The sequence below is a fragment of the Oncorhynchus mykiss genome, chromosome 12, assembly GCF_057628025.1.
Source record: "Oncorhynchus mykiss isolate SJ-2025 chromosome 12, ASM5762802v1, whole genome shotgun sequence".
Lineage (NCBI taxonomy): Eukaryota > Metazoa > Chordata > Actinopteri > Salmoniformes > Salmonidae > Oncorhynchus > Oncorhynchus mykiss.
Window position 1 is genome coordinate 12,397,972 of NC_143033.1, and position 26,222 is coordinate 12,424,193.

The following is a 26,222-nucleotide window of genomic DNA, read 5'->3' on the forward strand; positions in this document are numbered from 1 at the left end:
ACTAACTCCGACCAAAATGTCTGACCTTTATTCCATCATAAGAAGGTTCATGTCCATTCTAGTAGTATTCTAATTCCTAATTCTATGTGGGGAGGAAGCACGGAGCGACAGTGAGAAAATGTGTTTGTGGTCTCAAGGGTCGGTGGAGAAGCGAGATAGAATCCATCGTTTCATATTGTGGTAGGCGGTTTAGCAACAGCTGTGCTGAACTGTGGTCGACATGGGTGATAGTTATGATGGTATGGGTGGGAATGATGAAAGTCAAGGACCTGGATGGTCTGTGGTGAAAGGTAAAAGCACTGCTGACAGCAGTGGTAGTTCTAGTGTTGAATGCATGAAGAGGACGAAAGTAGTGAATAACCATATTAATGATGTGTTGGAGTGGAAAGTTGTAATCGTGTTTGATGTGAACACAGGGTCTCATCTATATCCTATTCGATTAACCAATGCCAAAAAGAAAGAGATAGGTGAAATCACATTAGCCCCATTCATTGTTAATGGTCGACTGTTAATATTCTGTGCTGACAATGTTCAGCAAGGGAAGATTCTGAAAATGGGAAGAATGGGAAGAAAATCACATGTCATGTCTCTGGATCTTCGCCTAAGCTGAGCGGGGTCATTTCTGGGGTTCCACACTCTATCGATGATATAAAAGAAAATGTAGACTGGGGCATAGTGGTTGAAGCCAAAAGAGGGGCAGAGAAGTGAAAGCCTGTCAGTACTATTAATGTTTGAGCAAGTTTTGCCTAAGAAGGTACAGATGGGCTACCTGGCTTTCAGTGTTAGAGCGTTTGTCTCACCTCCATTAAGGTGTTTTAAATGCAGAAGAATGGGACATGTAGCTACTCTGTGCAAAGGAAAGAAAAGATGTGCCAAGTGTGGAGGGGAACATGATTATGGTGAATGTGAGAACAATGTCAAGGTTAACTGTTGTAATTGTGGGGGAATACAGTGCAGCATTTGGTGAATTCCAGGTGCAGAAAGAGGGTAGAGAGGCCCAAATATATAAAATCACTCATCATGTCTGTTATGCAGAGGCTGCAAGGCAAATTGGTGGAACTATTAGGCAGAATGATGGAGACAATAGGGGCAGTACTGGAAGAAGTGGACCTACTGTAGGAAATGTTGCTTATGCTAGTCCTGACATGGTTACGAGACCTGTTCAGTGGACACTTTGGCAGTTAATCAGATTGACTTTATGGCCTTCATTGGAAAGGTTATCAACCTGACTGCATTTGTGGAAAGATCTGCCAAGTTGAAAATCATTGTGGAAGCAGCAACAGAGTTTTTAGTAGGCCGTCATTGTAAATAAGAATTTATTCTTAACTGACTTGCCTAGTTAAATAAAGGTTAAATAAAAAAAATAATTAAACAAATTATGAGCTTGGAGGGTACTATGGTGTTGAATTCTGAGCTGATTCAGGGGGTTGGGTTAAATGCAGAAGACACATTTCAGTTGAATACATTCAGTTAGACAACTGACTAGGTACCCCCCTTTCCCTATAGTCAATGAACAGCATTCTTACATAGGTATTGCTCTTGTCCTGATGGGATAGGACAGTATGTAGTGCGATGGCGATTGCATCATCTGCATCTATTGGTGCGGTAACCAAATTGAAATGGGTCTAGGGTGTCAAGTAAGGTAGAGGTGATATGATCCTTGACTAGTCTCTCAAAGCACTTAATGATGACCGAAGTGAGTGCTACAATTAGTTAGTTCAGTTACCTTTGCTTTCTTGGGTACAGGAACAATGGTGGCCATTTTGAAGCATGTAGGGACAGCAGACTGGCATAGGGAGAGATTGAATATGTCTGTAAACACTCCAGCCAGCTGGTCTGCGCATGCTCTGAGTACGCAGCTAGGGATGCCGTATAGGGGCCAGCAGCTTTGCGAGGGTTAACGCTTAAACGTCTTACTCATGTCAGCCACGGAGAAGGAGAGCCCACAGTCCTTGGTAGTGGGCCACGTCGGTGGCACTGTGTTATCCTGAAAGCGGACAAAGAAGGTGTTTAGCTTGTCTGGAAGCAAGACATCGGTGTCTGTGACTTGGCTGTTTTTCCTTTTGTAGTCCGTGATTGGCTGTAGACCCCGCTACATACTTCTCATGTCTAAGCCGTTGAATTGCGACTCCACTTTGTCTCTATGCTGACGTTTTGCCTGTTTGATTGCCTTACGAAGGGAATAACTACACTGTTTGTATTCGGCCATATTCTCAGTCATCTTGCCATCAGGCTTTCAGTTTTGCGTGAATGTTTCCATCTATCCACAGTTTCTGATTAGGGTAGGTTTTAATAGTCACAGTGAGTACATCTACTATACACTTCCTGATAAACTCAGTCACCGTATCAGTGCATTCGTCGATGTTATTCTTGGAGGCTACCCGGAACCTATCCCAGTCCGCGTGACCAAAACCTTCACACCAGTCTGAGGTCCTGAATGCTCTGGAGCAGGTTTTCATCAAGGATCTCTCTGTACTTTGCTTCATTCATATTTGCCTTGATCCTGACTAGTCTCCCAGTTCCTACCGCTGAAAAAGGTTTCCTCCAGACGTGACGCTTGGCATTCAGGCCAAAGAGTTCAATCTTGGTTTCATGTTTAAGCATTTACCTGATGAGGTCATGCACGTTCTTCTGGGATTCTTTAATATGATTTGGAGTGAGGGGGTTATACCTTCTGGTTGGAAACGTGCAGTAATATTACCTTTTGTAAATCCTGGTAAGGACCCTTCATGTGCTGATAGTTACATTCCAATGGCACTGACCTCAGACTTATGTAAACTGATGGAAAAGCTGATAGTCAACAGATTGTCATATTTCCTGGAACATAGCTAGATCTACATTGGATGCATTAGTAAAGGTGAGCAATGAAGTTGAAAAACATTTTTTTTTACATTGAAAAGGCACATGACACTATGTGGAGAGAAGGCCTACTGATTAAGATGGAAACACTTGGTATTGGTGGGAGATTGTATAAATGAGTTTTGACCTTCTTATTTAATAATCACTTTTGAGTTCAAATATGGTCGATTTTATCTGATTCCTATCGAGTTGACAATGGTATTCCTCAAGGCAGTTCTATCAGTCCTATTTTGTTCAATATTATGATTAACGATGTGTTTTTGAATGTAGGTAGGGATATTGGGGCTTTCCTATATGCTGAGGATGGAGCTGTTTGGAAGAGGGGAAGGAATGTCTCTCATGTGACCAAATCTATTCAACAAGCTATATTGGATGTTGAAAGATGGTCAATTGACTGGGGTTTTAAATTGTCAGTGGTGAAGTCTTGCTGTATGTTCTTCTCGAAGAAGAAAGTTGCTGATAATATACAGTTTTTTTCTGTATGGACAGCCTATGTGGAGGGTTTCTAAGTACACATATTTGGTTATATGGTTCAATGAGCAATATACGTTGAAATATTATGTAATAAATGTTGAAACAACATGTAAGAAGGTGGTGAATCTTATGCTGACATTCAATCGTTGCTGGATATTTATAGAGCTTTGATCAGGACGACAATTGATTGCGGTGTATCGTTTATGGAACAGTGGCGAGACTTGGCTTCAGAAGCAGGACAGAATCTAGTATATAGCTTTAAGGATATGTATTGGTGCATTTAAATCAACATCTGCATGTGCCATACTAGTGGAGGCAGGTGAGATGCCTTTGGATATACAGTGCCTTGCGAAAGTATTCTGCCCCCTTGAACTTTGTGACCTTTTGCCACATTTCAGGCTTCAAACATAAAGATATAAAACTGTATTTTTTTGTGAAGAATCAACAACAAGTGGGACACAATCATGAAGTGGAACGACATTTATTGGATATTTCAAACTTTTTTAACAAATCAAAAACTGAAAAATTGGGCGTGCAAAATTATTCAGCCCCTTTACTTTCAGTGCAGCAAACTCTCTCCAGAAGTTCAGTGAGGATCTCTGAATGATCCAATGTTGACCTAAATGACTAATGATGATAAATACAATCCACCTGTGTGTAATCAAGTCTCCGTATAAATGCACCTGCACTGTGATAGTCTCAGAGGTCCGTTAAAAGCGCAGAGAGCATCATGAAGAACAAGGAACACACCAGGCAGGTCCGAGATACTGTTGTGAAGAAGTTTAAAGCCGGATTTGGATACAAAAAGATTTCCCAAGATTTAAACATCTCAAGGAGCACTGTGCAAGCGATAATATTGAAATGGAAGGAGTATCAGACCACTGCAAATCTACCAAGACCTGGCCGTCCCTCTAAACTTTCAGCTCATACAAGGAGAAGACTGATCAGAGATGCAGCCAAGAGGCCCATGATCACTCTGGATGAACTGCAGAGATCTACAGCTGAGGTGGGAGACTCTGTCCATAGGACAACAATCAGTCATATATTGCACAAATCTGGCCTTTATGGAAGAGTGGCAAGAAGAAAGCCATTTCTTAAAGATATCCATAAAAAGTGTTGTTTAAAGTTTGCCACAAGCCACCTGGGAGACACACCAAACATGTGGAAGAAGGTGCTCTGGTCAGATGAAACCAAAATTGAACTTTTTGGCAACAATGCAAAATGTTATGTTTGGCGTAAAAGCAACACAGCTGAACACACCATCCCCACTGTCAAACATGGTGGTGGCAGCATCATGGTTTGGGCCTGCTTTTCTTCAGCAGGGACAGGGAAGATGGTTAAAATTGATGGGAAGATGGATGGAGCCAAATACAGGACCATTCTGGAAGAAAACCTGATGGAGTCTGCAAAAGACCTGAGACTGGGACGGAGATTTGTCTTCCAACAAGACAATGATCCAAAACATAAAGCAAAATCTACAATGGAATGGTTCAAAAATAAACATATCCAGGTGTTAGAATGGCCAAGTCAAAGTCCAGACCTGAATCCAATCGAGAATCTGTGGAAAGAACTGAAAACTGCTGTTCACAAAAGTCTCTCGATGTGAAAAACTGATAGAGACATACCCCAAGCGACTTACAGCTGTAATCGCAGCAAAAGGTGGCGCTACAAAGTATTAACTTAAGGGGGCTGAATAATTTTGCACGCCCAATTTTTCAGTTTTTGATTTGTTAAAAAAGTTTGAAATATCCAATAAATGTCGTTCCACTTCATGACTGTGTCCCACTTGTTGTTGATTCTTCACAAAAAAATACAGTTTTATATCTTTATGTTTGAAGCCTGAAATGTGGCAAAAGGTCGCAAAGTTCAAGGGGGCCGAATACTTTCGCAAGGCACTGTATGGCATAAAAAATTGTCATTAGCTTATTGGGTTAGGCTGACTGGCTGTGAGATTGTCCTTCCCATTGCTACAGTTCTAGATGACTGTTGGGAATATACTAGTAGACATGGCAGTGGTTTTGGTTGGAAAGTTGGAAAGCTTGCTGATGAGAGTGGTTTGGAGGAGTTGGAAGTTGGCCCCTCTGTGGTGATAGGGGATGTTCCTCCGTGGTTACTACCAGATCCTGTTGTTGATCTAACCTTGGTAGAGAAAATATAATATTGGAAGTTGCCCTCCAGTGGGTGGAGGACATACAACCTGTCAGAATTATAGTATGCTCAGATTCTCTATCTGTATTGAATAGTTTATCATCTGGAAAATCTAATAGGAGTGACCTGCTATTGGAGGCGTTCTGTTCTTATGGAGAATTGAGACTGGGTGTGGTAGTGAGATTGTGCTGGGTCCCAGCCTATTTGGGCGTGGAAGGGAATGAAATTGTAGACCAGATAGCCAAAAGAGCTTTAAAACACGATATAATTAATATTAATGTTCCACTGGGTAGAGGTGAGGCCAAATGTAAGACCAGAGACATATTGATAGATGTGTGGCAGAAGAGATGATACTCTGAGCACAAGGGCTGGCATTTATATACTCTCCAAAGAAAGGTCGGTGGACCAAGATTCAAATGTCATATTAGGAAGGATGAGGTGGTGTTTGCTTGATTGACCTAGGACATTGTACATTGAACTCGTCATTACATCTGGTTGGCAAGCATGTGAAAAGTTTGTGTCGGGAGTGTATGGTCGATGAAACAGTGGAACATGTGTTTTTATATTGTTATAAGTATGATGAAGAGAGGGAAAGTATGAAGTGTAGGGTCATTGAGGTTGGATGGGATGGGGGGGGGGGTCTTAGGGCTCTTTTTTATTTTCTCAGAATTGCTGAGTTAGGTAGGAGGATGTAGAAATGTGGCCTTAATGTTGTAAACCGTGATTGACCACACACTCCATGACAGTAAGTGGCAGCATGCAACTTTAACGTTTGTTTGCGGACCGCCATTATAGCATAGAATAATATATATATATGTAGCCAGTGATGAACTTCTTTATTATTTTGTAAAATGTATTTTACCTTTATTTAACTAGGCAAGTCAGTTAAGAACAAATTCTTATTTTCAATGACGGCCTAGGAACAGTGGGTTAACTGACTTGTTCAGGGGCAGAACTTGACTGACTCATCTCAGTCTCACATTAATTGCCGGTGGTAAAATTGACATCTGACATGCTTTTCACCTGTACCTGCTTAAAAAGGCAGGTAATAACTTGAAGAGGACAGGTTGGAATTATAAAGTGTGCTTGCCAAGGCTCATCATCTCTCCTTGTAATCTTAGGGTATACAAATGTGCCTAAAATTCATCAACATTTTGTCTGAACAATTCGTTAACATTGGTAAAGTAATTATATTGCAAGAGTGAAATAAGTCCTCTCTCAGTATTATGAAACCCCAATAAAAAAAATCTGTGCCACACGACTACGTCAGGGTGTACACTTGCACGCACCCAGGACGATGCAAAGAAACGTCGTTCGGGGAATATTTAGTTAGCTAGCATAGCCTCTCTGGTGGAACGGACTCGATACCTTGCTAACTTTGTAGACTGTTCAGTTGAGTTAGAAAGTTCTCTATCTAGATTTATGCTAGTTTAATTTGAGAAAATGTTGAAGTTAGATAACTTACATTAATTGTTAGCTAACCGGCTAACTAGCTTCCCAGCAAGCTTGCTGAATTGATGGATCTTCTCATTTAGCTATCTATCTTTCTAGCTAAACTGGTTTCGTTGGCTCATCATAGCAAGGATTCATCGCTGTGTTGCCTAAAATGTTCCCTGAAAACATTGCATCGGACACTGCAGACGCAGGCCTCTGACTGGAAACAATGAGTTCAATGATAGGCTGTGAAGGAGACACAGCCACACTGCCTGTACAACACCGGCTAACTAGCTGCTAGCTAACAAGTTGGCTAGCTAACTAGCAGTTTGTACCGCTTGTATCGGACGCGACCTTAAAGCGCTGATGTGAGGTATGAGTAATGGCCTTGTAAATTGACCTAGCTATATTTGTCGAATCTAGACTACCAGCCCCATCAGATAATTTATCAAAGAAAAGTTAGACTAGGTAATAGCTATATGGCAAATGTTTAACTTCACTTTGTCTCTTGTCAACTAATGTTTATTAGTTGGTGGTGGATTAGCTAAATAAGCCCAACCTAATACTTTTATGAACAAATAACAATGTTCGCTGTCAAACGAACGTTCATAACGTATCTCACAATGCTGTCTAGTTAACTAAATCATAAGTAGCTAGCTAGGACTAGCTACTGTTTGGCTAGCTAGGTAGTTGGCTAGCTAGGACTAACTACTGTTTGGCTGGCTAGCTAGGACTAACTACTGTTTGGCTGGCTAGCTAGGACTAACTACTGTTTGGCTGGCTAGCTAGGACTAACTACTGTTTGGCTGGCTAGCTAGCTAGGACTAACTACTGTTTGGCTGGCTAGCTAGGACTAACTACTGTTTGGCTGGCTAGCTAGGACTAACTACTGTTTGGCTGGCTAGCTAGGACTAACTACTGTTTGGCTGGCTAGCTAGCTAGGACTAACTACTGTTTGGCTGGCTAGCTAGGACTAACTACTGTTTGGCTGGCTAGCTAGCTAGGACTAACTACTGTTTGGCTGGCTAGCTAGCTAGGACTAACTACTGTTTGGCTGGCTAGCTAGCTAGGACTAACTACTGTTTGGCTGGCTAGCTAGGACTAACTACTGTTTGGCTGGCTAGCTAGCTAGGACTAACTACTGTTTGGCTGGCTAGCTAGGACTAACTACTGTTTGGCTGGCTAGCTAGCTAGGACTAACTACTGTTTGGCTGGCTAGCTAGCTAGGACTAACTACTGTTTGGCTGGCTAGCTAGGACTAACTACTGTTTGGCTGGCTAGCTAGGACTAACTACTGTTTGGCTGGCTAGCTAGGACTAACTACTGTTTGGCTGGCTAGCTAGGACTAACTACTGTTTGGCTGGCTAGCTAGGACTAACTACTGTTTGGCTAGCTAGCTAGGACTAACTACTGTTTGGCTAGCTAGCTAGGACTAACTAATGTTTGGCTAGCTAGGACTAACTAATGTTTGGCTAGCTAGGTAGCTGGCTAGCTAGGACTAACTACTGTTTGGATGGCTAGGTAGCTGGCTGGCTAGGTAGAACTAACGTCAACTCATTCTTGCACGTGCCGGTGAATGTTTTTGAAGAGTCAAAACGAGGAAGGACTCAACGTAATTGACAGGATATAATATATCCACTGCCAATTGTGCATATTTTTTTTTAAAAGATGGCAAGAAAGCTTACCAATGTTAGGTTGCGGTCAGCTGGTTAGCTAACAAGGTTAGCCAATAAAAGTTGTTTTTTTAGTAGTTAATTAGCTACCTCCTATTGAAATATAGGGCAGCCAGCAACATGAAAGTGCAAACTGAAACCTTTAACCCACCCAAGGTGCCACAAAACGACACAGGGGAGCAGCAAGACTTGTCTGACAAGAAGGACAGCCACAATAGTAATTTATTTTTTCTCAACCGAAACTGTCAGAATGAACTGGGTTCAGGATCTCAGAACCAGAATGTTCACATTGTATCATCATTAGACTCCAAATGGCACAGCACTGAACGCAGCAGCCTAGTCATCAAAGGAGGACTCAGCAATGGAACCTCCCTGGAGAATGTTTATGTTCTTTCCCACAGTAGTTATACTAATAATCCTGCACTAAGACATGATGGGGTGCCTGAAATCTCAAACGAACTGTCATTGTCAGAGGTCTGCATACCTACCACAGTTACAGTTGAAGAAGACCTTAGCTATGAGTTACAGCAGGCCTATAGGATATTTAATGGCTTTCTTCTGGAAAAGCACAAAGGCATTATGACTCCCTTCTTGCACCCCATTGGCCTTGAAAAACACACTGACTGGGTCAGGGGTCACCTCAAGAAGTCCATGTGTTTCAGAAGGATGGAGGAGAAGTTTGTTAGCCGGGAGTATGAAACAATCACAGAGTTTGTAGCGGACTTCAGGCTAATGCTAGAGAACTGCTACAGGCACCATGGGGTCGACCACTGGATCTCTAAACAGGCACAGAAATTGGAAATAATGCTTGAGCAAAAGTTGACACTGCTGTCAAGGTAAGCCTTACATACCTACAGTGCATTCAGAAACTATTCAGACACCTTAACTTTTTCCACATTTTGTTATGTTAGTCTTATTCTAAAATTGATTAAATTGTCCTGGGTTTTTAGATTTTTTTTTGTGCAAATATACAGTCTAAAAAATAAAACAAATTGAAATATCACGTTTACATAAATATTCAGATCCTTTACTCAGAACGTTGTTGAAGCACTTTTGGCAGCGATTACAGCCTTGAGTCTTCTTGGGTATGACGCTACTAGCTTGGCACACCTGTGTTTGTAGAGTTTCTCCCGTTCTTCTCTGCAGATCCTCTCAAACTCTGTCTGGTTGTATGGGGAGCGTCGCTGCACAGCTATTTTCAGGTCTCTCCAGAGATGTTTGATCGGGTTCAAGTCCGGGCTCTGGCTGGGTCACTCAAGGACATTCAGAGACTTGTCCCGTAACCACTCCTGTGTTGTCTTGGCTGTGTGCTTAGGGTCGTTGTAACTGTTGGAAGGTGAACCTTTTCCCTTGCCTGAAATCCTGAGCGTTCTGGAGCAGGTTTTCATCAAGGATCCTGACTAGTCTCCATGCTGCTGAAAAACATCCCCATAGTCTGATGCTGCCAGGGATGGTGCCAAGTTTCCGCCAGGCGTGACGCTTGTCATTCAGGCCAATTAATTCAATCTTGGTTTCATCAGACCAAATAATATTTTTTCTCATGGTCCGAGAGTCCTTTAGGTGCCTTACGGAGGAGAGGTTTCTGTCTGGCCACTACTGTAAAGGCCTGATTGGCTTAGTGCTGCAAAGATGGTTGTCCCATCTCCACAGAGGAACTCGGGAGCTCTGTCAGAGTGACTATGGGGTTCTTGGTCACCTGACTAACGAGGCCCTTCTCCCCCGATTGCTCAGTTTGGCCGGGCGGCCAGCTCTAGGAAGAATCTTGACGATTCCAAGCATCTTCCATTTAAGAATGATGGAGGCCACTGTGTTCATCGGGACCTTTAATGCTGCTGAAATGTTTTGGTACCCTTCCCCAGATCTGTGCCTCGACAAAATCCTGGCTCGGAGCTCTATGGACAATTCCTTCGACCTCATGGCTTGGTTTTTGCTCAGACGTGCACTGTCAACTGTGGGACCTTATATAGACAGGTGTGTGCCTTTCCAAATCATGTCCAATGAATTGAATTTACCACAGGTGGACTCCAATCAAGTTGTAGAAACATCTTAAGGATGATCAATGGAAACAGGATGCACCTGAGCTCGATTTTGAGTCTCATAGCAAAGAGTCTGAATACAAAATGTGGGAAATAGTCAATGGATCTGAATACTTTCCGAATGCATGGTGTATATATATTCAAGTATTCATGACATAGCCTACATATTGTACATTCATTCATCCACAGTTAAAATGCACACATTCAATGGTATGTATTCTTTCTTCAGTTGCTGTTGTAGTAGTAACTAAAAGTAAAACATTTTCAAACATCAGTAGTGTCTGTTTCATCCAGGACCCTTGATGAAATGACTGGGACCCTAACTAGCCCTATGATGCTGTGTCTGTATCCACCTACCCAACCAGGACGCTGCGAGAGAAGACCACTCTGGCAGTGACCTCCAAGGGTCGTTTGGGGACAGAGGATGAGAGGGGGCCCGTAGGCACCTCTACCAGACGGAGGACAGTGCCTCGCAGCCTGGCTACGATCACAGTGGGGGGAAATGAGTCCATCATGGTCCAGGCACTCAGGCTGGAGGAGCAGCAGAGAGTCAAGGAAGAGAAGAGGTAAGATATGAATGGAATGTTCTAGTGCCTGAGGGTTTTCTATGTTCACACTCCCTCCATGGTCAGAATAAAACTTGAACATTCCAATAGACTGCTTAATCCTGACAACTGTGACAATATAATTAATTACATTAAACATTTAAAATCATTTTTCATTCTGTCTATGACTATGGCTGTGATTGTTTGTGTTTAGTAGGACATCTGGTTCATAAACTCATCCTTCATTTCTGATTGTAGGCAGCGGGAGCTAGATAAGAAGGAGGCGGAGGAGACCTCAGCCAAGGAGGTGGAGGAGTGGGAGTGCAGTCTTCTCTCCCAGGCCTCCCAGACCCCCTTGAAGACCATGTGGGAACTCCCTGCCATCGGCCACTTCCTCTGCCTGGCCCAGGCAGCTCTCAACCTCCCAGAGATAGTGTTCTTTGAGCTGGAGCGGTGCCTCCTCATGCCTCGCTGCAGCATCTTCCTCTCCAAGATCATGAGTTCACTTCTTTGCCCGCCCCAGAGGAGCGGGACGCTCCACCGTCGCCCAGCCCTCACCTACTGCCGCTGGGAGTCCGAGCTCCGCCAGAGGGTGCAAGGCTGGTACTATGCCATGGGTACGGCGGAGGACCAGGGGTGGATGGCTGAGCAGCTGGGCCTATCCCATCAGTTCTTCAGGACAGTCGGGGTGGTTAGCCCCCTGGAGGAGAACCCCTTCCATCTCTTACCCTTCATCCAGCGTGTGTGGCTGCTCAAAGGCCTGTGTGACAACGTATACGAGACCCAGAAGGACGTACAGGACGCTGTGCTGGGCCAACCCATCCACGAGTGCCGAGAGTCCATCCTGGGCTACGACGGGAACGAGAACGCCTACATACACTTTCCGCATTTCTGCGGGGCGGACCTACGCATCTACTGCCAGAGTGTCAGCATGCCCTCTGACTTCTCCTTACCAGCTGTCTGGGTGAAGAGGGTGGAGCCTGACGAGGGGCTATCAGAGGACTCTGAGCACCTGGTTTCAATGGAGGAGGAGTCAGAGGAGAAACTTAGTTCTGACAGACAGAGTAGTGGGAGGGTTAAAGGGGACATGTGCAGGGGTGGAACTGGGCAATTTCACACACGGGGAGTGGAGGATGAGGAGGACTGTAAACCTACTAATCAGAACAGACTCACTGGCTCAACTGGGCCCTCTTCAAATATCAAGGACTTTGTGGGCAGAGGGAGTGTGAAGGAAGAGCCACAGGAATTGGAATATAGGCCTAATAGACGAATGGTGAAGCAGGAAGAGGGATCGGATGTATCATCAGGGTCATGTGAGCCGCGTCTCAGTGTGGGGGAACACTGCTATACAGGGAAGTCCCCTGCTCGCCCTGCTAGGGCAACATATACCAGTAGGCCTGGTGTTACTATACCCATGAGACTGACTGATGTCTGTGTTAAAGTGGACAGGAACAAACTCTCTGAGGGACAAAGATGTTGTCCAAAATGTTTCTCCGAAATGGGGACAAAGTCACAGGACAATCATTGCTGCCATTGTGCCACAGACAAGAAATCAACAACGTCACCCTCTGGTGCTGGCCACCCACGCAAGGTGAACGTGACAGAGAATAGGATGGACAGGATTCGGGCTAAGAAAATGAAAAGGAAGAAAGCGAGGGAATTGGGGGAACTACGTGCAGCAGGTGGGCAGCGCAGATCAGACAGGAGCCCATTCTGTAAGGCCAAGGCAGCTAAATCCACTGTCAGGAGAGCTGCGACCACCATCAAGAGAAAGGACAAGAGGAAAAAACGAAAAATGGGTAAGGAAAAGGAATAACTGTCTTGTAAAATCAATATTTGACGTTTTGTTAGGCTAAATTAGGCCTATGTAAAATCACAGCTGAGAGACTTGGTACTTGTTCAATGATGATGTATGGCTGTCCCCAACCCCCCAAAAATAAATCTTGGTCGACCAAGAGTCATCTGTTCTTTCGAGCAATCGATTTTTAAATGTGTATTTTTCCATTTAGACACATCCTATGTGTGTTAATCAAATCAACTATATTCACTGAGCTTGTCTGATGCTTTATGCACACTGTTTGATTAAATAATTAAGACGCATAAATGACTAGAGGGAGTCCGACCAGCAATTGATTTGATTGTGCCTGGCCAGGCTCAGACTTGCTGCACTGTGGTAAAAAACATGACAGCGAGTGACTGTGTGACGAGCAACCGTTTCTCTCTCCTCCCTGTTGCAGCGACCACCACAGAACATCAACAGTGTTTATCATGCTGTCTGTGTTGCTGAAGCTGTCACATAATTACAGACATTTCTGACTGAGAAGTTTTGTTACAGAAATCCCTAATTTGTTTAGGAAAAACATTCCCTATTCCCTCAACCCCTTTGCTCTCTCTACGTGACACGTATTCATCTCATGCACGTTAACGACAGGGCCTGACCTATAGCATATCATAATCACATCAATAAATTGGTTATAACAAACTCTGAACACCGTAACAGCAAAATGGATGCAGAGGACGTGACAAACTGGAGATGGGGGAATGTGTACTGGTTTCTCAGGAAGTAAAGGGGAAGTCAGATGTGTGGAATAAATGTGACTAGTTGTTAAATACTGGAGATGAAGAAAAAGAAGGTAAGGAACAAGCTTTGTCTGCGTATTATGTTTCCAAACAGATGCTGTTAGATTACAATAAACCTTTTCTGACTGTTTGGAACAGTTTAAACAACACTAAATAAATTATAAGCATACCAGAGTCTGTTGTAATGTTTTTTTGTCAAGCCTTTATTACAGAAAAGACTAAAAACAGTCTCATTCACTCGTGAATGCAATTTCCCGAAATGGATTGGTTTATTTATTATTTAAGCTAATTATTCCAGACTCGCTTTATTTTATTTTAAAACTAAAATGCTTGATTATATTTTAAATCATGAATGACTCGTATGCTGTGTGATGACCTGAACAAATGAATGAATGAATGAATGATCGATTGATACAGTAGCCTACAGTATATAAGCACGTTTTAGTGATGGACTGTTCCATCCCCAAGGCCTCCACAATGGATTAGCCCACTCAGACAGGCGTGAATCAGACAGCTGTCTTGTACACCATTTTTATAAATCAAATCAAATTTGATTTGTCACATGCGCTGAATACAGTGAAATGCGTACTTACGAGCCCTTAACCAACAATGCAGTTAAGAAAATACCCCCAAAAAAGTAAGAGATAAGAATAACAAATAATTAAATAGCAGCAGTAAATAACAATATCAGGGCTATATACAGGGGTACCGGTATTGTACATGTAGGTAGAGTTATTAAAGTCACTATGCAAAGATAATAACAGAGTAGCAGCAGTGAATAAGGGGGGGGGGGGGGGGGGGGGGTGCAAATAGTCTGGGTAGCCATTTGATTAGATGTACAGGAGTCTTATGGCTTGGGGGTAGAAGCTGTTTAGAAACCTCTTGGACCAAGACTTGGCGCTCCTGTACCGCTTGCTGTGCGGTAGCAAGGAGAACAGTCTATTAGGGTGGCTGGAGTCTGACAATTTTTAGGGCCTTCCTCTGACACCGCCTGGTATAGAGGTCCGGGATGGCAGGAGGCTTGGCACCAGTGATGTACTGGGCCGTACTGCTTCTTCCTCCTGTTCCTGTTGTCCACAATCATCTCCTTTGTCTTGATCATGTTGAGGGAAAGGTGTCCAAATTTCAGATTTTTGCTATGTCTTTGTGAGATGCGGTGTGGGTGACCAGATGATATCTGCATGTGTATTTCCCACCGTAAAGCATGGAGGAGGAGGAGGTGTTAGGGTGTGGGGGTTCTTTGCTGTTAACACTGTCTGTAATTTATTTAGAATTCAAAGGCACACTTAACCAGCATGGCTTCCACAACATTCTGCAGCAATACGCCATCCCATCTGGTTTGGGCTTAGTGGGACTATCATTTGTTTTTCAACGTGACAATGACCCAACACACCTCCAGGCTGTGTAAGGGCTATTTGACCAAGAAGGAGAGTGATGGAATGCTGCATCAGATGACCTGGCCTCCACAATCACCCGACCTCAACCCAATTGAGATGGTTTGGGATGACTTGAACCGCAGAGTGAAGGAAAAGGAGCCAACAATTGCTCAGCATATGTGGGAACTCCTTCAAGACTGTTGGGAAAGCATTCCAGGTCAAGCTGGTTGAGAGAATGCCAAACGTGTGCAAAGGGTGGCTATTTGAGGAATCTCAAATATAAAATATTTGTTTAACAGTTTTTTATTTTTTGGTTACTACATGTGTTATTTCATAGTTTTGATGTCGTCGCTATTATTCTACAATGTAGAAAATAGTACAAATAAATACCTTGAATGAGTAGGTGTCAACTTTTGACTGGTACTATATGTAATGTATGTTGCAACTGCTCGACTAATGAAATCTCGGTCGACCAAACAATCAACCAGTCGACTATACTGGGTCAGCCCTAACGAGATGTGATCTTGTTTATAATGCTTTGCCCCGCTTGTCTGAATTACTCAATAGAATAATCTTCTTCCCCTTCGCAGGAAGAAAGCTTAAGTCCAGGAAGCTGGCTTCAAAAAAGAAACCTCAACTCCCAGTTCAACCTGCATTCAGGGTAAACCCCACAGTTTGTTTGTTTTTGATGCAAAATATGGAATATGAATTGATATGCAATTTGAATCCATGAGTGCTGATTTGTCCCTCGCTCTTCAGTTGGTGTGCACCAGTCTAGAGGAGCTGAGGGAACTCATCAGTAGGACGGAGGATGAACTGGATGAGCTGGAGAGCACCAAAAAGAGATCTGTTAGTAAAGTAATAAAATACATTTTATTTAGGAATTTTGATTGTGCTGTATCAAAAATACATTATAAACAGTTAACTGTTACGTACAGTATGGAAGGATTACATCGATACAGGTTTTTAAAAAATGAATGCAGAAACACGTGTGTGTGTGTGTCATATATATATTGTATATACAGTTGAAGTCAGAAGTTCAATACACCTTAGCCAAATACATTTGAACTTGGTTTTTCACAATACCTGACATTTTAGTTCTAGTAAAAATTCCCTGTCTTAGGTCAGTTAGGATCACCGCTTTATTGTAAGAATGTGAAATGTCAGAATAATAGTAGAGTGATTTATTTCAGCTTTTATATGTTTCTTCACATTCCCAGTGGGTCAGACGTTTACATATACTCAATTAGTATTTGGTAGCATTGCCTTTAAATTGTTTAACGTGGGTCAAACATTTTGGGTAGCCTTTCACAAGCTTCCCACTATAAGTTGGGTGAATTTTGGTCCATTTCTCCTGACAGAGCTGGTGTAACTGAGTCAGGTGTGTAGGCCTCCTTGCTCGCGCACACTTTAGTTCTGGCCACAAATTTTCTATAGGATTGAGGTCAGGGCTTTGTGATGGCCACTCCAATACCTTGACTTTGTTGTCCTTAAGCCATTTTGCCACAACTTTGGAAGTATGCTTTGTGTCATTGTCCATTTGGAAGACCCATTTGCGACCAAGCTGTAACTTCCTGACTGATGTCTTGAGATGTTGCTTCAATATATCCACATAATTTTCCTACCTCATGATGCCATCTATTTTGTGAAGTGTACCAGTTCCTCCTTCAGCAAAGCACCCCCACAACATGATGCTGCCACCCCCATGCTTTGCGATTGGGATGATGCTCTTCGGCTTGCAAGCCTCCCCCTTTTTTCTCCAAACATAATGATGGTCATTATGGCCAAACAGTTCTATTTTTGTTTCATCAGACCAGAGGACATTTCTCCAGAAAGTACAATCTTTGTCCCCATGTGCAGTTGCAAACCTTAGTCTGGCTTTTTTAATGGCGGTTTTGGAGCAGTGGCTTCTTCCTTGCTTATCGGCCTTTTAGCTTATGTCGATATAGGACTCGTTTTACTGTGGATATAGATACTTTTGTACCCGATTCCTCCAGAATCTTCACAAGGTCCTTTGCTGTTGTTCTGGGATTGATTTGCATTTTTCGCACCAAAGTACGTTCATTGATAGGAGACAGTACGTGTCTCCTTCCCGAGCGGTATGATGGCTGCGTGGTCCCATGGTGTTTATACTTGCATACTATTGTTTGTACAGATGAACGTTGTACCTTCAGGCGTTTGGAAATTGCTCCCAAGGATGAACCAGACTTGTGAAGATCTACAATTATTTTCTGAGGTCTTGGCTGATTTCTTTTGTTTTTCCCATGGGGTCAAGCAAAGAGGCACTGATTTTGAAGGTAGGCCTTGAAATACATCCACAGGTACACCTCCAATTGACTCAAATGATGTCAATTAGCCTACCAGAAGCTTCTAAAGCCATGACATCCTTTTCTGGAATTTTCCAAGCTGTTTAAAGGCACAGTCAACTTAGTGTATGTAAACTTCTGACCCACTGGAATTGTGATACAGTGAATTATAAGTGAAATAATCTGTCTGTAAACAATTGTTGGAACAATGACTTGTCATGCACAAAGTAGATGTCCTAACCGACTTGCCAAAACTATAGTTAACAAGAAATTTGTGGAGTGGTTGAAAAACTAGTTATAATGACTCCAACCTAAGTGTATGTAAACTTCAAAAGTTTGGGGTCACTTCGAAATGTCCTTGTTTTTAAATAAAATCACACTTTTTTTGTCCATTAAAATAACTTCAGAAATAATGGGAAACAGATGCCTCACAAGTCCTCAACTTCATTAAATAGTAAAACACCAGTCTCAACGTCAACAGTTAAGAGGCGACTCCGGGATGCAAAGAAAAAGCCACATCTCAGACTGGCTAACAAAAGATTAAGATGGGCAAAAGAACACAGACACTGGACAGAGGAACTCTGCCTAGAAGGCCAGCATCCCGGACTCGCCTCTTCACCTCTTGACGTTGAGACTGGTGTTTTGCGGGTACTATTTAATGAATTTGCCAGTTGAAGACTTGTGAGGCGTCTGTTTCTCAAACTAGACACTTGTACTTGTTCTCTTGTTCACTTGTGCACCGGGGCCTCCCACTCCTCTTCTATTCTGGTTAGAGTCCGTTTGCTCTGTTCTGTGAAGGGAGTAGTAAACAGCGTTGTACAAGACCTTCAGTTTCTTGGCAATTTCTCACATGAACTAGCCTTCATATCCCAGAACAGGAATAGACTGACGAGTTTCAGAAGTAAGTTCTTTGTTTGTTGCCATTTTGAGCCTGTATTCGAACCCACAAATGCTGATGCTCTGGATACTCACGTAGTCTAAAGAAGGACAGTTTTATTGCTGCTTTAATCAGAACAACAGTTTTCTGCTGTGCTAACATAATTGCAAAAGGGTTTTCAATGATCAATTAGCCTTTTAAAATGATAAACTTGTATTAGCTAACACAATGTGCCATTGGAACACAGGAGTGATGTTTGCTGATAAGGGCCTCTTTATTCCATAAAAAATATGCCGTTTACTGCTACAATAGTCATTTATAACATAATCAAGGTCTACACTGTATTTCTGATCTATGTTATTTTAATGGACAAAAAACAAAGACATTTCTAAGTGATTCCAAACTTTTGAACGGTGGTGTGTATATATATATATATGAATTGTCTACTATGAGAGGGAGAATACAAAATACAGTGGTGTGTGTGTATGTATATATAAACTCAGCAAAAAAAAGAAACATCCCCTTTTCAGGACTCTGTCTTTCAAAGATAATACGTAAAAATCTAAATAACTTCACAGATCTTCATTGTAAAGGGTTTAAACACTGTTTCCCATGCTTATTGTAATGGGTTTAAACACTGTTTCCCATGCTTATTGTAATGGGTTTAAACACTGTTTCCCATGCTTATTGTAATGGGTTTAAACACTGTTTCCCATGCTTGTTGTAATGGGTTTATACACTGTTTCCCATGCTTGTTGTAATGGGTTTATACACTGTTTCCCATGCTTGTTGTAATGGGTTTAAACACTGTTTCCCATGCTTATTGTAATGGGTTTAAACACTGTTTCCCATGCTTATTGTAATGGGTTTAAACACTGTTTCCCATGCTGATTGTAATGGGTTTAAACAATGTTTCCCATGCTTATTGTAATGGGTTTAAACACTGTTTCCCATGCTTATTGTAATGGGTTTAAACACTGTTTCCCATGCTTATTGTAATGGGTTTAAACACTGTTTCCCATGCTTATTGTAATGGGTTTAAACACTGTTTCCCATGCTTATTGTAATGGGTTTAAACACTGTTTCCCATGCTTGTTGTAATGGGTTTAAACACTGTTTCCCATGCTTATTGTAATGGGTTTAAACACTGTTTCCCATGCTTATTGTAATGGGTTTAAACACTGTTTCCCATGCTTATTGTAATGGGTTTAAACACTGTTTCCCATGCTTATTGTAATGGGTTTAAATACTGTTTCCCATGCTTATTGTAATGGATGTAAACACTGTTTCCCATGCTTATTGTAATGGGTTTAAATACTGTTTCCCATGCTTATTGTAATGGATGTAAACACTGTTTCCCATGCTTATTGTAATGGGTTTAAACACTGTTTCCCATGCTTATTGTAATGGGTTTAAACACTGTTTCCCATGCTTATTGTAATGGATGTAAACACTGTTTCCCATGCTTGTTCAATGAACCATAAAGAATTCATGAACATGCACCTGTGGAACGGTCGTTAAGACACTAACAGCTTACAGACGGTAGGCAATTAAGGTCGCAGTTATGAAAACTTAGGACACTAAAGATGCCTTTCTACTGACTCTGAAAAACACCAAAATAAAGTTACCCAGGGTCCCTGCTCATCTGCGTGAAGGCTTGCTGCAAGGAGGCATGAGGACTGCAGATGTGGCCAGGGCAATAAATTGCAATGTCCGTACTGTGAGACGCCTAAGACAGTGCTACAGGGAGACGGGATGGACAGCTGATTGTCCTCGCAGTGGCAGACCACGTGTAACAGCACCTGCACAGAATCGGTACATCCGAACATCACACCTGCGGGACAGGTGGAGTGTCCGTCATGGTCTGGGGCGGTGTCACAGCATCATCGGATTGAGCTTGTTATCATTGCAGGCAATCTCAACGCTGTGCGTTACAGGGAAGAAATCCTCCTCCCTCATGTGATACCCTTCCTGAAGGCTCATCCTGACATGACCCTCCAGCATGACAATGCCACCAGCCATACTGCTCATTCTGTGCGTGATTTCCTGCAAGACAGGAATGTCAGTGTTCTGCCATGGCCAGCGAAGAGTTCGGATCTCAATCCCATTGAGCACGTCTGGGACCTGTTGGATCGGAGGGTGAGGGCTAGGGCCTTTCCCCCCAGAAATGCCTGGGAACTTGCAGGTGCCTTGGTGAAAGAGTGGGGTAATGTCTCACAGCAATTACTGGCAAATCTGGTGCAGTCCATGAGGAGGAGATGTACTGCTGTACTTAATGCAGCTGGTGGCCACACCAGATACTGACTATTACTTTTGATTTTGACCCCCCCTTGTTCAGGGACACATTATTCAATTTCTGTTCGTCACATGTCTGTGGAACTTGTTCAGTTTATGTCTCAGTTGTTGAATCTCATGTTGATACAAATATTTACACATGTTAAGTTTGCTGAAAATAAACGCAGTTGACCGTGAGAGGACTTTCTTTTTTTGCTGAGTTTATAGATATGGATTGTCTACTATGAGAGGGAGAATAGAGAATACAGCGGTATGTGCTCTCAACCATTGGGCTTTTTAAAATTCTTGATGTTGTGTGTTTTTGTTTGTTTTTACAGGGAAGGTGGTGCTTCAGGAAAGAAGCCGTGAAAGATCTGCACATCACTCTCATAAGGCTGCTCAACGAGCTCTCCCCATGGGAACCCAAACTGGTCAAGGCTTTCCATAGGAACAGGTATCACCACTCGCCTGAAAGCGGTTATAATATCAGAAAACTATGTTTACAAAACACGTCTAGCATAACACATCATTGACTCCTCGATGGCTTTTATTTTTAATTTTGACGTAATCTTTCCCCACAGGCTACGTTTGAAAAAGGATTTTGACGACTTCAAAAAGCACCCTGACTATGACAACTTTGTCAGAGAGGATGTGGATAGAAGCACCTCGTTCACTGAAAACACCAGACTGACTGAAGAGGAGGAACAGCAGGATCAGACTGTTCAGAGGATCCTGTGGGCGGAAGGTAACTTGTGTTTTATTTGTGGGTGAAGTGCAGTAAGACATTATGGAAAAGCATATAATGTGTAGGCTATTTATTATAAATTGCATTGAAATCACAAAACTATTTGTATCAGGGTAGCCTAGTGGTTAGAGCGTTGGACTAGTAACCGGAAGGTTGCAAGTTCAAACCCCCGAGCTGACAAGGTACAAATCTAGGTCGTCATTGAAAATAAGAATTTGTTCTTAACTGACTTGCCTAGTTAAATAAAGGTAAAATAAAATCAGTAAAATCATTGTCAGTGCAAGTTGACATACATTGAATGTCTCTCTTTTTTTCCAGAGGACTCAGGGCAGTTTGGAACAGAGGCATTGAGAGGCAGCTTCACTGTGGTAACCAGACAAGAGATGTTGACCTTGAACGAGCACAGGCCTTCCACTCGGGGCTTGAAGCGTCTGCAGAGTGATTTAGATGAGAACTCAAGCCTCATTAAGAGAGGCAGGATGAACAGTGACGAACTGACGACTTCCCCTGAAGCTGAAGTGGAAAACAGATCCAGGGAAGCGAATCCAGCAGGACAGCAGGTTGGAGAAACAAGCCCAGTGGTTATAACTACTCCGGTGGCTGGTGTCCAAAGGACTCACAAACCCATTCAGCTAAATACCCTGCTGGCCAAGAGTGTTGGTGATAAAGTTACTTTAATTCATCATCAGCCAGGTGTTATCAGCCATGTTGGTCAGGCTCATAGCTTAGCCTGTGCTTCTTCCCTGCAAGCTACCAAACTTAAATATTCTTTACCACAAAGCTCTCAACAGTTACCGCAACCAACAACACCCACACCTAAACACACACAGATGTCCCATACCACGCCCATACCAAAGACCCCCGTACAGGTTGTCTACAAGATGCCCGAGGGCATGGGTCTGGTCAGGAAAGCTGGAAGCCCTATGGAAATCGCAGTGCAGCCAATTCTGGACCAGAAAACGAGGGATAAGCTAATGCAGCAAGTGGTCATCCTTCCTTCGAACTTGCTCATTCAAAAGTCAGAGGGTCAGAGTCACCCCCAGCAACCAAGGACAATCCAGGCCCCAGCCTCCAAAGCGCCCACTCCACTGTCACAAAGCTCTGGATTCACCATGCCGCAAAGTCATGACAACCGGATCCCCATACAACAAGTGGCACCGCTAAAGGGAGGTACATCCTCTCCTACCATCTCCCCTAGGTTGCAGACAACCTCTCTTACAACATGCTACAAGGTTGTCCAACTCCCTGGTCCGAAAGTGAGTAGCACTACCCAAAATGTTATACCAAATAGATCACCATCCAACCCCACTAGTACAGCTTTTACTGATCCCAGTAAACCTCTGGACCCTAAACAAGAGCTGAAGACCGTGTGTATAAGGGACTCGCAGTCCATCCTAGTCACCACTAGGGGGGGCAACACTGGAGTAGTCAAGGTGCAGACGTCCGATCAGAGTACATCTGGTTTGTTACCTGCCAGTCCCGTCATCATCTCTCCACAGTTCAAAGCCTTCCTGGTGTCCAAGACCTCTCCACCTGCTGCCCCCACGGTCCCAGTGGCCAAAAGCGCGACTGTAGCCCGGGCACAATTAGGACCGTCACCATTACGGCCTTCAACTGTCACGAGTTCAACAACTGCACGCCAGTCTTCGATCACTGCTGGCATTCAGGCCACAGGTCAGACAGCGGGCTCTGCTGTTACTGTTGCTGTAAACCAGGGCTGCAACGTCTCATCTACAGTTGCTGGGAACTCACAGCTACCTAAAAGCATCAACACTGTACCTGGTAACCCAGCAGGCGCCACCCAGACGTCTCTTGTCCAGGTTGTCACTAAACCTGTTTTGAAAAGGGTATGTCCAGATGAGAGGTCCCCATACACTAAGTTCATCCTGGTCTCTCCCTCGTCCAATATCACATCTATGGCTGCAACCAAAGTCCCTTCCACTACAGCTCCCTCCGCTCTTCCAGGGCAAAGGTTGATGTTCATCAGCCAATCACCAGCCCAGGCATCCCACGCAACATGTAGAATTTCAAGACAGGTTTCAGTGTCTGGGGCACAATCCCTGGCCACGTCAATACCCAATGAAGCAATGAAGATCGGACTCAACTTTCGTCAAGCTATCAGCAGTGCAAACTTCGGAGCCTTGAATAAGGTCCAGCGCATCAATCTGCTTCCAGGATCTCCAATAAGGCTACCACAACAGGCAAGTGCACTTGCACAATCTACATCTGTGTCTGGCACACAGGCAGCTCTTCTTACAACCACGTCGTCTCACCTTATCACTAGCACTGCACATTTGCCCTCTTCCACACGCCTGACTGGATCTCAACTACAAGGCATCCCTTCGTCCTCTGGGATCCCCAAATTAAGCAAGGTAACTGGGCAACCACGGTCTGCGATAATCAGAGGTTTAATCACCAGCAAACCACAACTACCAGTGCCGGTCACTACACCGCTAGGCCTTGTCAAAACATCCCCTCTCATACCATCGGCCCAGGTTTCTCAGTCTCACCACTCTCACTGTGTAAGCGGGGTCACCACACCTCCTCAAATAAGTACTCCACAGTCTCCAATTGCCACTAGATCCACTCATCAGTCCACTCCAGTGCGGCCGGCTGGTAATACCAATCCTGTCACCAGCACCACCACCACAACTGTGCAACAGAAGATTGTCATTAACACCCCTGCACCACTTGCAGGCGGCACACAGATTCTGCTCAACAACACCCGTTTTGTTGTTCCCCCTCAAGGCCTTGGGCCTGGCCAGCATGTCCTCATAATATCCAGCCCTGCAGTGCCTGTGGCAGCTCCTAGTCCCAGGGGAGCGAGCCCAACGACCGGTATCCCACGAGGGCCAACGTTACCTGGGTTAGCCACGCCTGCACATGGCCCCAGAATGACGCACCAGCCTCAACAAGCAGCACTTAGATCACTAACCCTGGCAGCGCCGTCCGCTGAGAAAGTTGGACCCTCTTTCCCAGTTTCTTTCACTTTCCCTCGCCAGACGATGGAGATTCGAGCTCCACTATCGGTCACCACCACCAACTGTTCTCCACCAGTTTTACACCGGCTCCCTGCTCCAGCCACCATACTCACTGGCCTAGCTAATGTGGTGGCAGCTCCATCTTTAATTCAACCGGAAGGGATGGGAAGCTTGTCACTCTCCTCTGTGCCAGCAAGTCCCAGCCCAGCTCAAACAGCAGAAGTTCTACAGAGCCCATCAAAGCAGCTCCCTTTGAACACAGGACTTGGCATCAACTACGCACCACTCACAACACAGCAGTTAACGTCATTCATGCAACCTATGGGAGCGGTCTCCACACGGACGCAGGTCCTACCGACGGTAGCTGTTCCGCCGATAGGGAGCACTTTCTCCAGGATGCAGTCTCTACCTGTGGTGACTGTACCGCCCCTTGGGGGTGCCTTCGGTAGCAAAACATCTCCTGTGGCAACTGTGCCTCCATCCAACAGCACTGTAATCATGACACCTGCTCAACCTGTCAGGACGGTGATGTCGGCAGAGACTATCCGCATGCCCATTGTTTTATCCAATCCTTGGCAGCAGCAGATACTGGGCCTAGGCAAGCGCCCTTTGCAAGCTTCACAGGTGCCTGCATCAGCAGTGCAAACAACCAGCCCCACCACCAAGCTACTAGTGAGTCCTGATGGGGCTGTTTTAAACACGGTTAGAGGCCCTATTGCCAACACAGGCCTGCCAGAGATGGCTAACAAGCCTTTGGCTACGTTGATTGTAACTCCGAAATCTACTGGGAGAGTGCTGCCCCTGCCTCCTGTAAATACTGACAATCCCTGGATGCCTACCCAGGCTGACAGAAGTGGCCCTATCAACTGAAGGACTGAAAGCCAGTAGCATTGTCTGTGATGAAGAAGACACAGCAAACTTTGTGTTCTGGAACGCATCTAGAACATTCTAGAATATTTTTGGTAGAAGGTGGGAGTCGGTTGAGAAACTGCCTGGTTGAGCTGTATTTTTACTTTGCATATCTCAGTGTGTTTAAAAATGCACTATGCAGAAATGGCTCCGTCATTTGCTGGTTGCTAAAATTCTAATAGTTCCCCTAGTTTGAGTTTGTGGCAAAACAAGCGAGTATAGTGTAGAGAATCATATTACCATCTAAACTGCTGTGAAATATCTTTTCCATAACTAAAAATATTGTATTTTCAGCTGTTTGACGCAAAAACAAAACTTAGGAACGGGAAGCATAGAGAGAGCACACATGGAACAGATCTACCGCTTCTTAGACTTGCTTTCATCTATGACGCATTTCTATGTGAATTTGGTCAGGTTACCCCAAAAGTGACATATTGCAGCCTTAAGCGACGCTAGATAAACCTCTATAGCTGACTCAAACAATTTGCTCAAGAAATGTAGGTGGCAATGTATTTGTGATGGGTTTTCTATTTCTTAAAGCAAACAGCATTTTAGGGTTTCCTTCTCACAAAGTTTGAAGATCAATTTGGACATTTTTTTTATTTAAAAAACCAGCCTCTTTCTTGGCCAGTAATAAATATGTTGAAACTTGCTTGGTTTGAAGGGTAGACAAATGGATTTGAATGTGATTGTAATACGTTTCATTGACATTAATTATTATTTAGAAATTATATTTTAATTCCTTAGATTGGAACAACACTTGTTTTTATTCTGTCTACCACACTCTTAGGTCTTTCCCTCTGACCTGTTGTATACGTTCTTCCGATGTGTTGCCTACTCGAGAGGCATGTCGGTGTCTACATTTTACATTGGTGTCTACATTGGTTCAGTCTTATTTCCATCAACTCTTTGGAAAATAAACTGCTATTTCACATGATTGAAATGCAACTTCTAAATGATTTATTGAAATGTTGAAGCCCATATATATATATATATATTATTTTT

At 43.6% G+C, this 26,222-nt stretch overlaps 1 protein-coding gene across 5 annotated transcripts; it reads left to right on the forward strand.

Moving 5' to 3' along the window:
* Nucleotides 1-6,744: 6,744 nt before the first annotated feature.
* Nucleotides 6,745-26,160, forward strand: LOC110536966 (putative bromodomain-containing protein 10). Of its 5 annotated transcripts, XM_090191755.1 has the most exons (9): nt 6,745-7,288; nt 8,745-9,424; nt 10,990-11,190; nt 11,428-12,968; nt 15,716-15,786; nt 15,885-15,974; nt 20,921-21,036; nt 21,164-21,327; nt 21,646-26,160. In XM_090191755.1, exons 2-9 carry the CDS (start codon nt 9,168-9,170, stop codon nt 25,176-25,178), a joined length of 5,973 nt encoding a protein of 1,990 aa, XP_090047881.1. In that variant the 5' UTR covers nt 6,745-7,288; nt 8,745-9,167; the 3' UTR covers nt 25,179-26,160. The 5 variants fall into 5 exon arrangements, with proteins under 5 accessions (XP_090047881.1, XP_021478324.3, XP_090047879.1 ...); XM_021622649.3 differs by having other exon boundaries at nt 6,773-9,424; XM_036936919.2 differs by lacking the exon at nt 6,745-7,288 and having other exon boundaries at nt 8,102-9,424; nt 10,919-11,190.
* Nucleotides 26,161-26,222: the final 62 nt, after the last annotated feature.

Excerpts from the sequence above, each read along its gene's own strand:
- LOC110536966 (XM_021622649.3), top strand. The coding sequence starts at position 8,709 with ATGAAAGTGCAAACTGAAACCTTTAACCCACCCAAGGTGCCACAAAAC. Across the intron at positions 15,975-20,920 it reads AGAGCACCAAAAAGAGATCT|GGAAGGTGGTGCTTCAGGAA; the intron begins GTTAGTAAAGTA and ends TTGTTTTTACAG. Across the intron at positions 21,328-21,645 it reads GAGGATCCTGTGGGCGGAAG|AGGACTCAGGGCAGTTTGGA; the intron begins GTAACTTGTGTT and ends CTTTTTTTCCAG.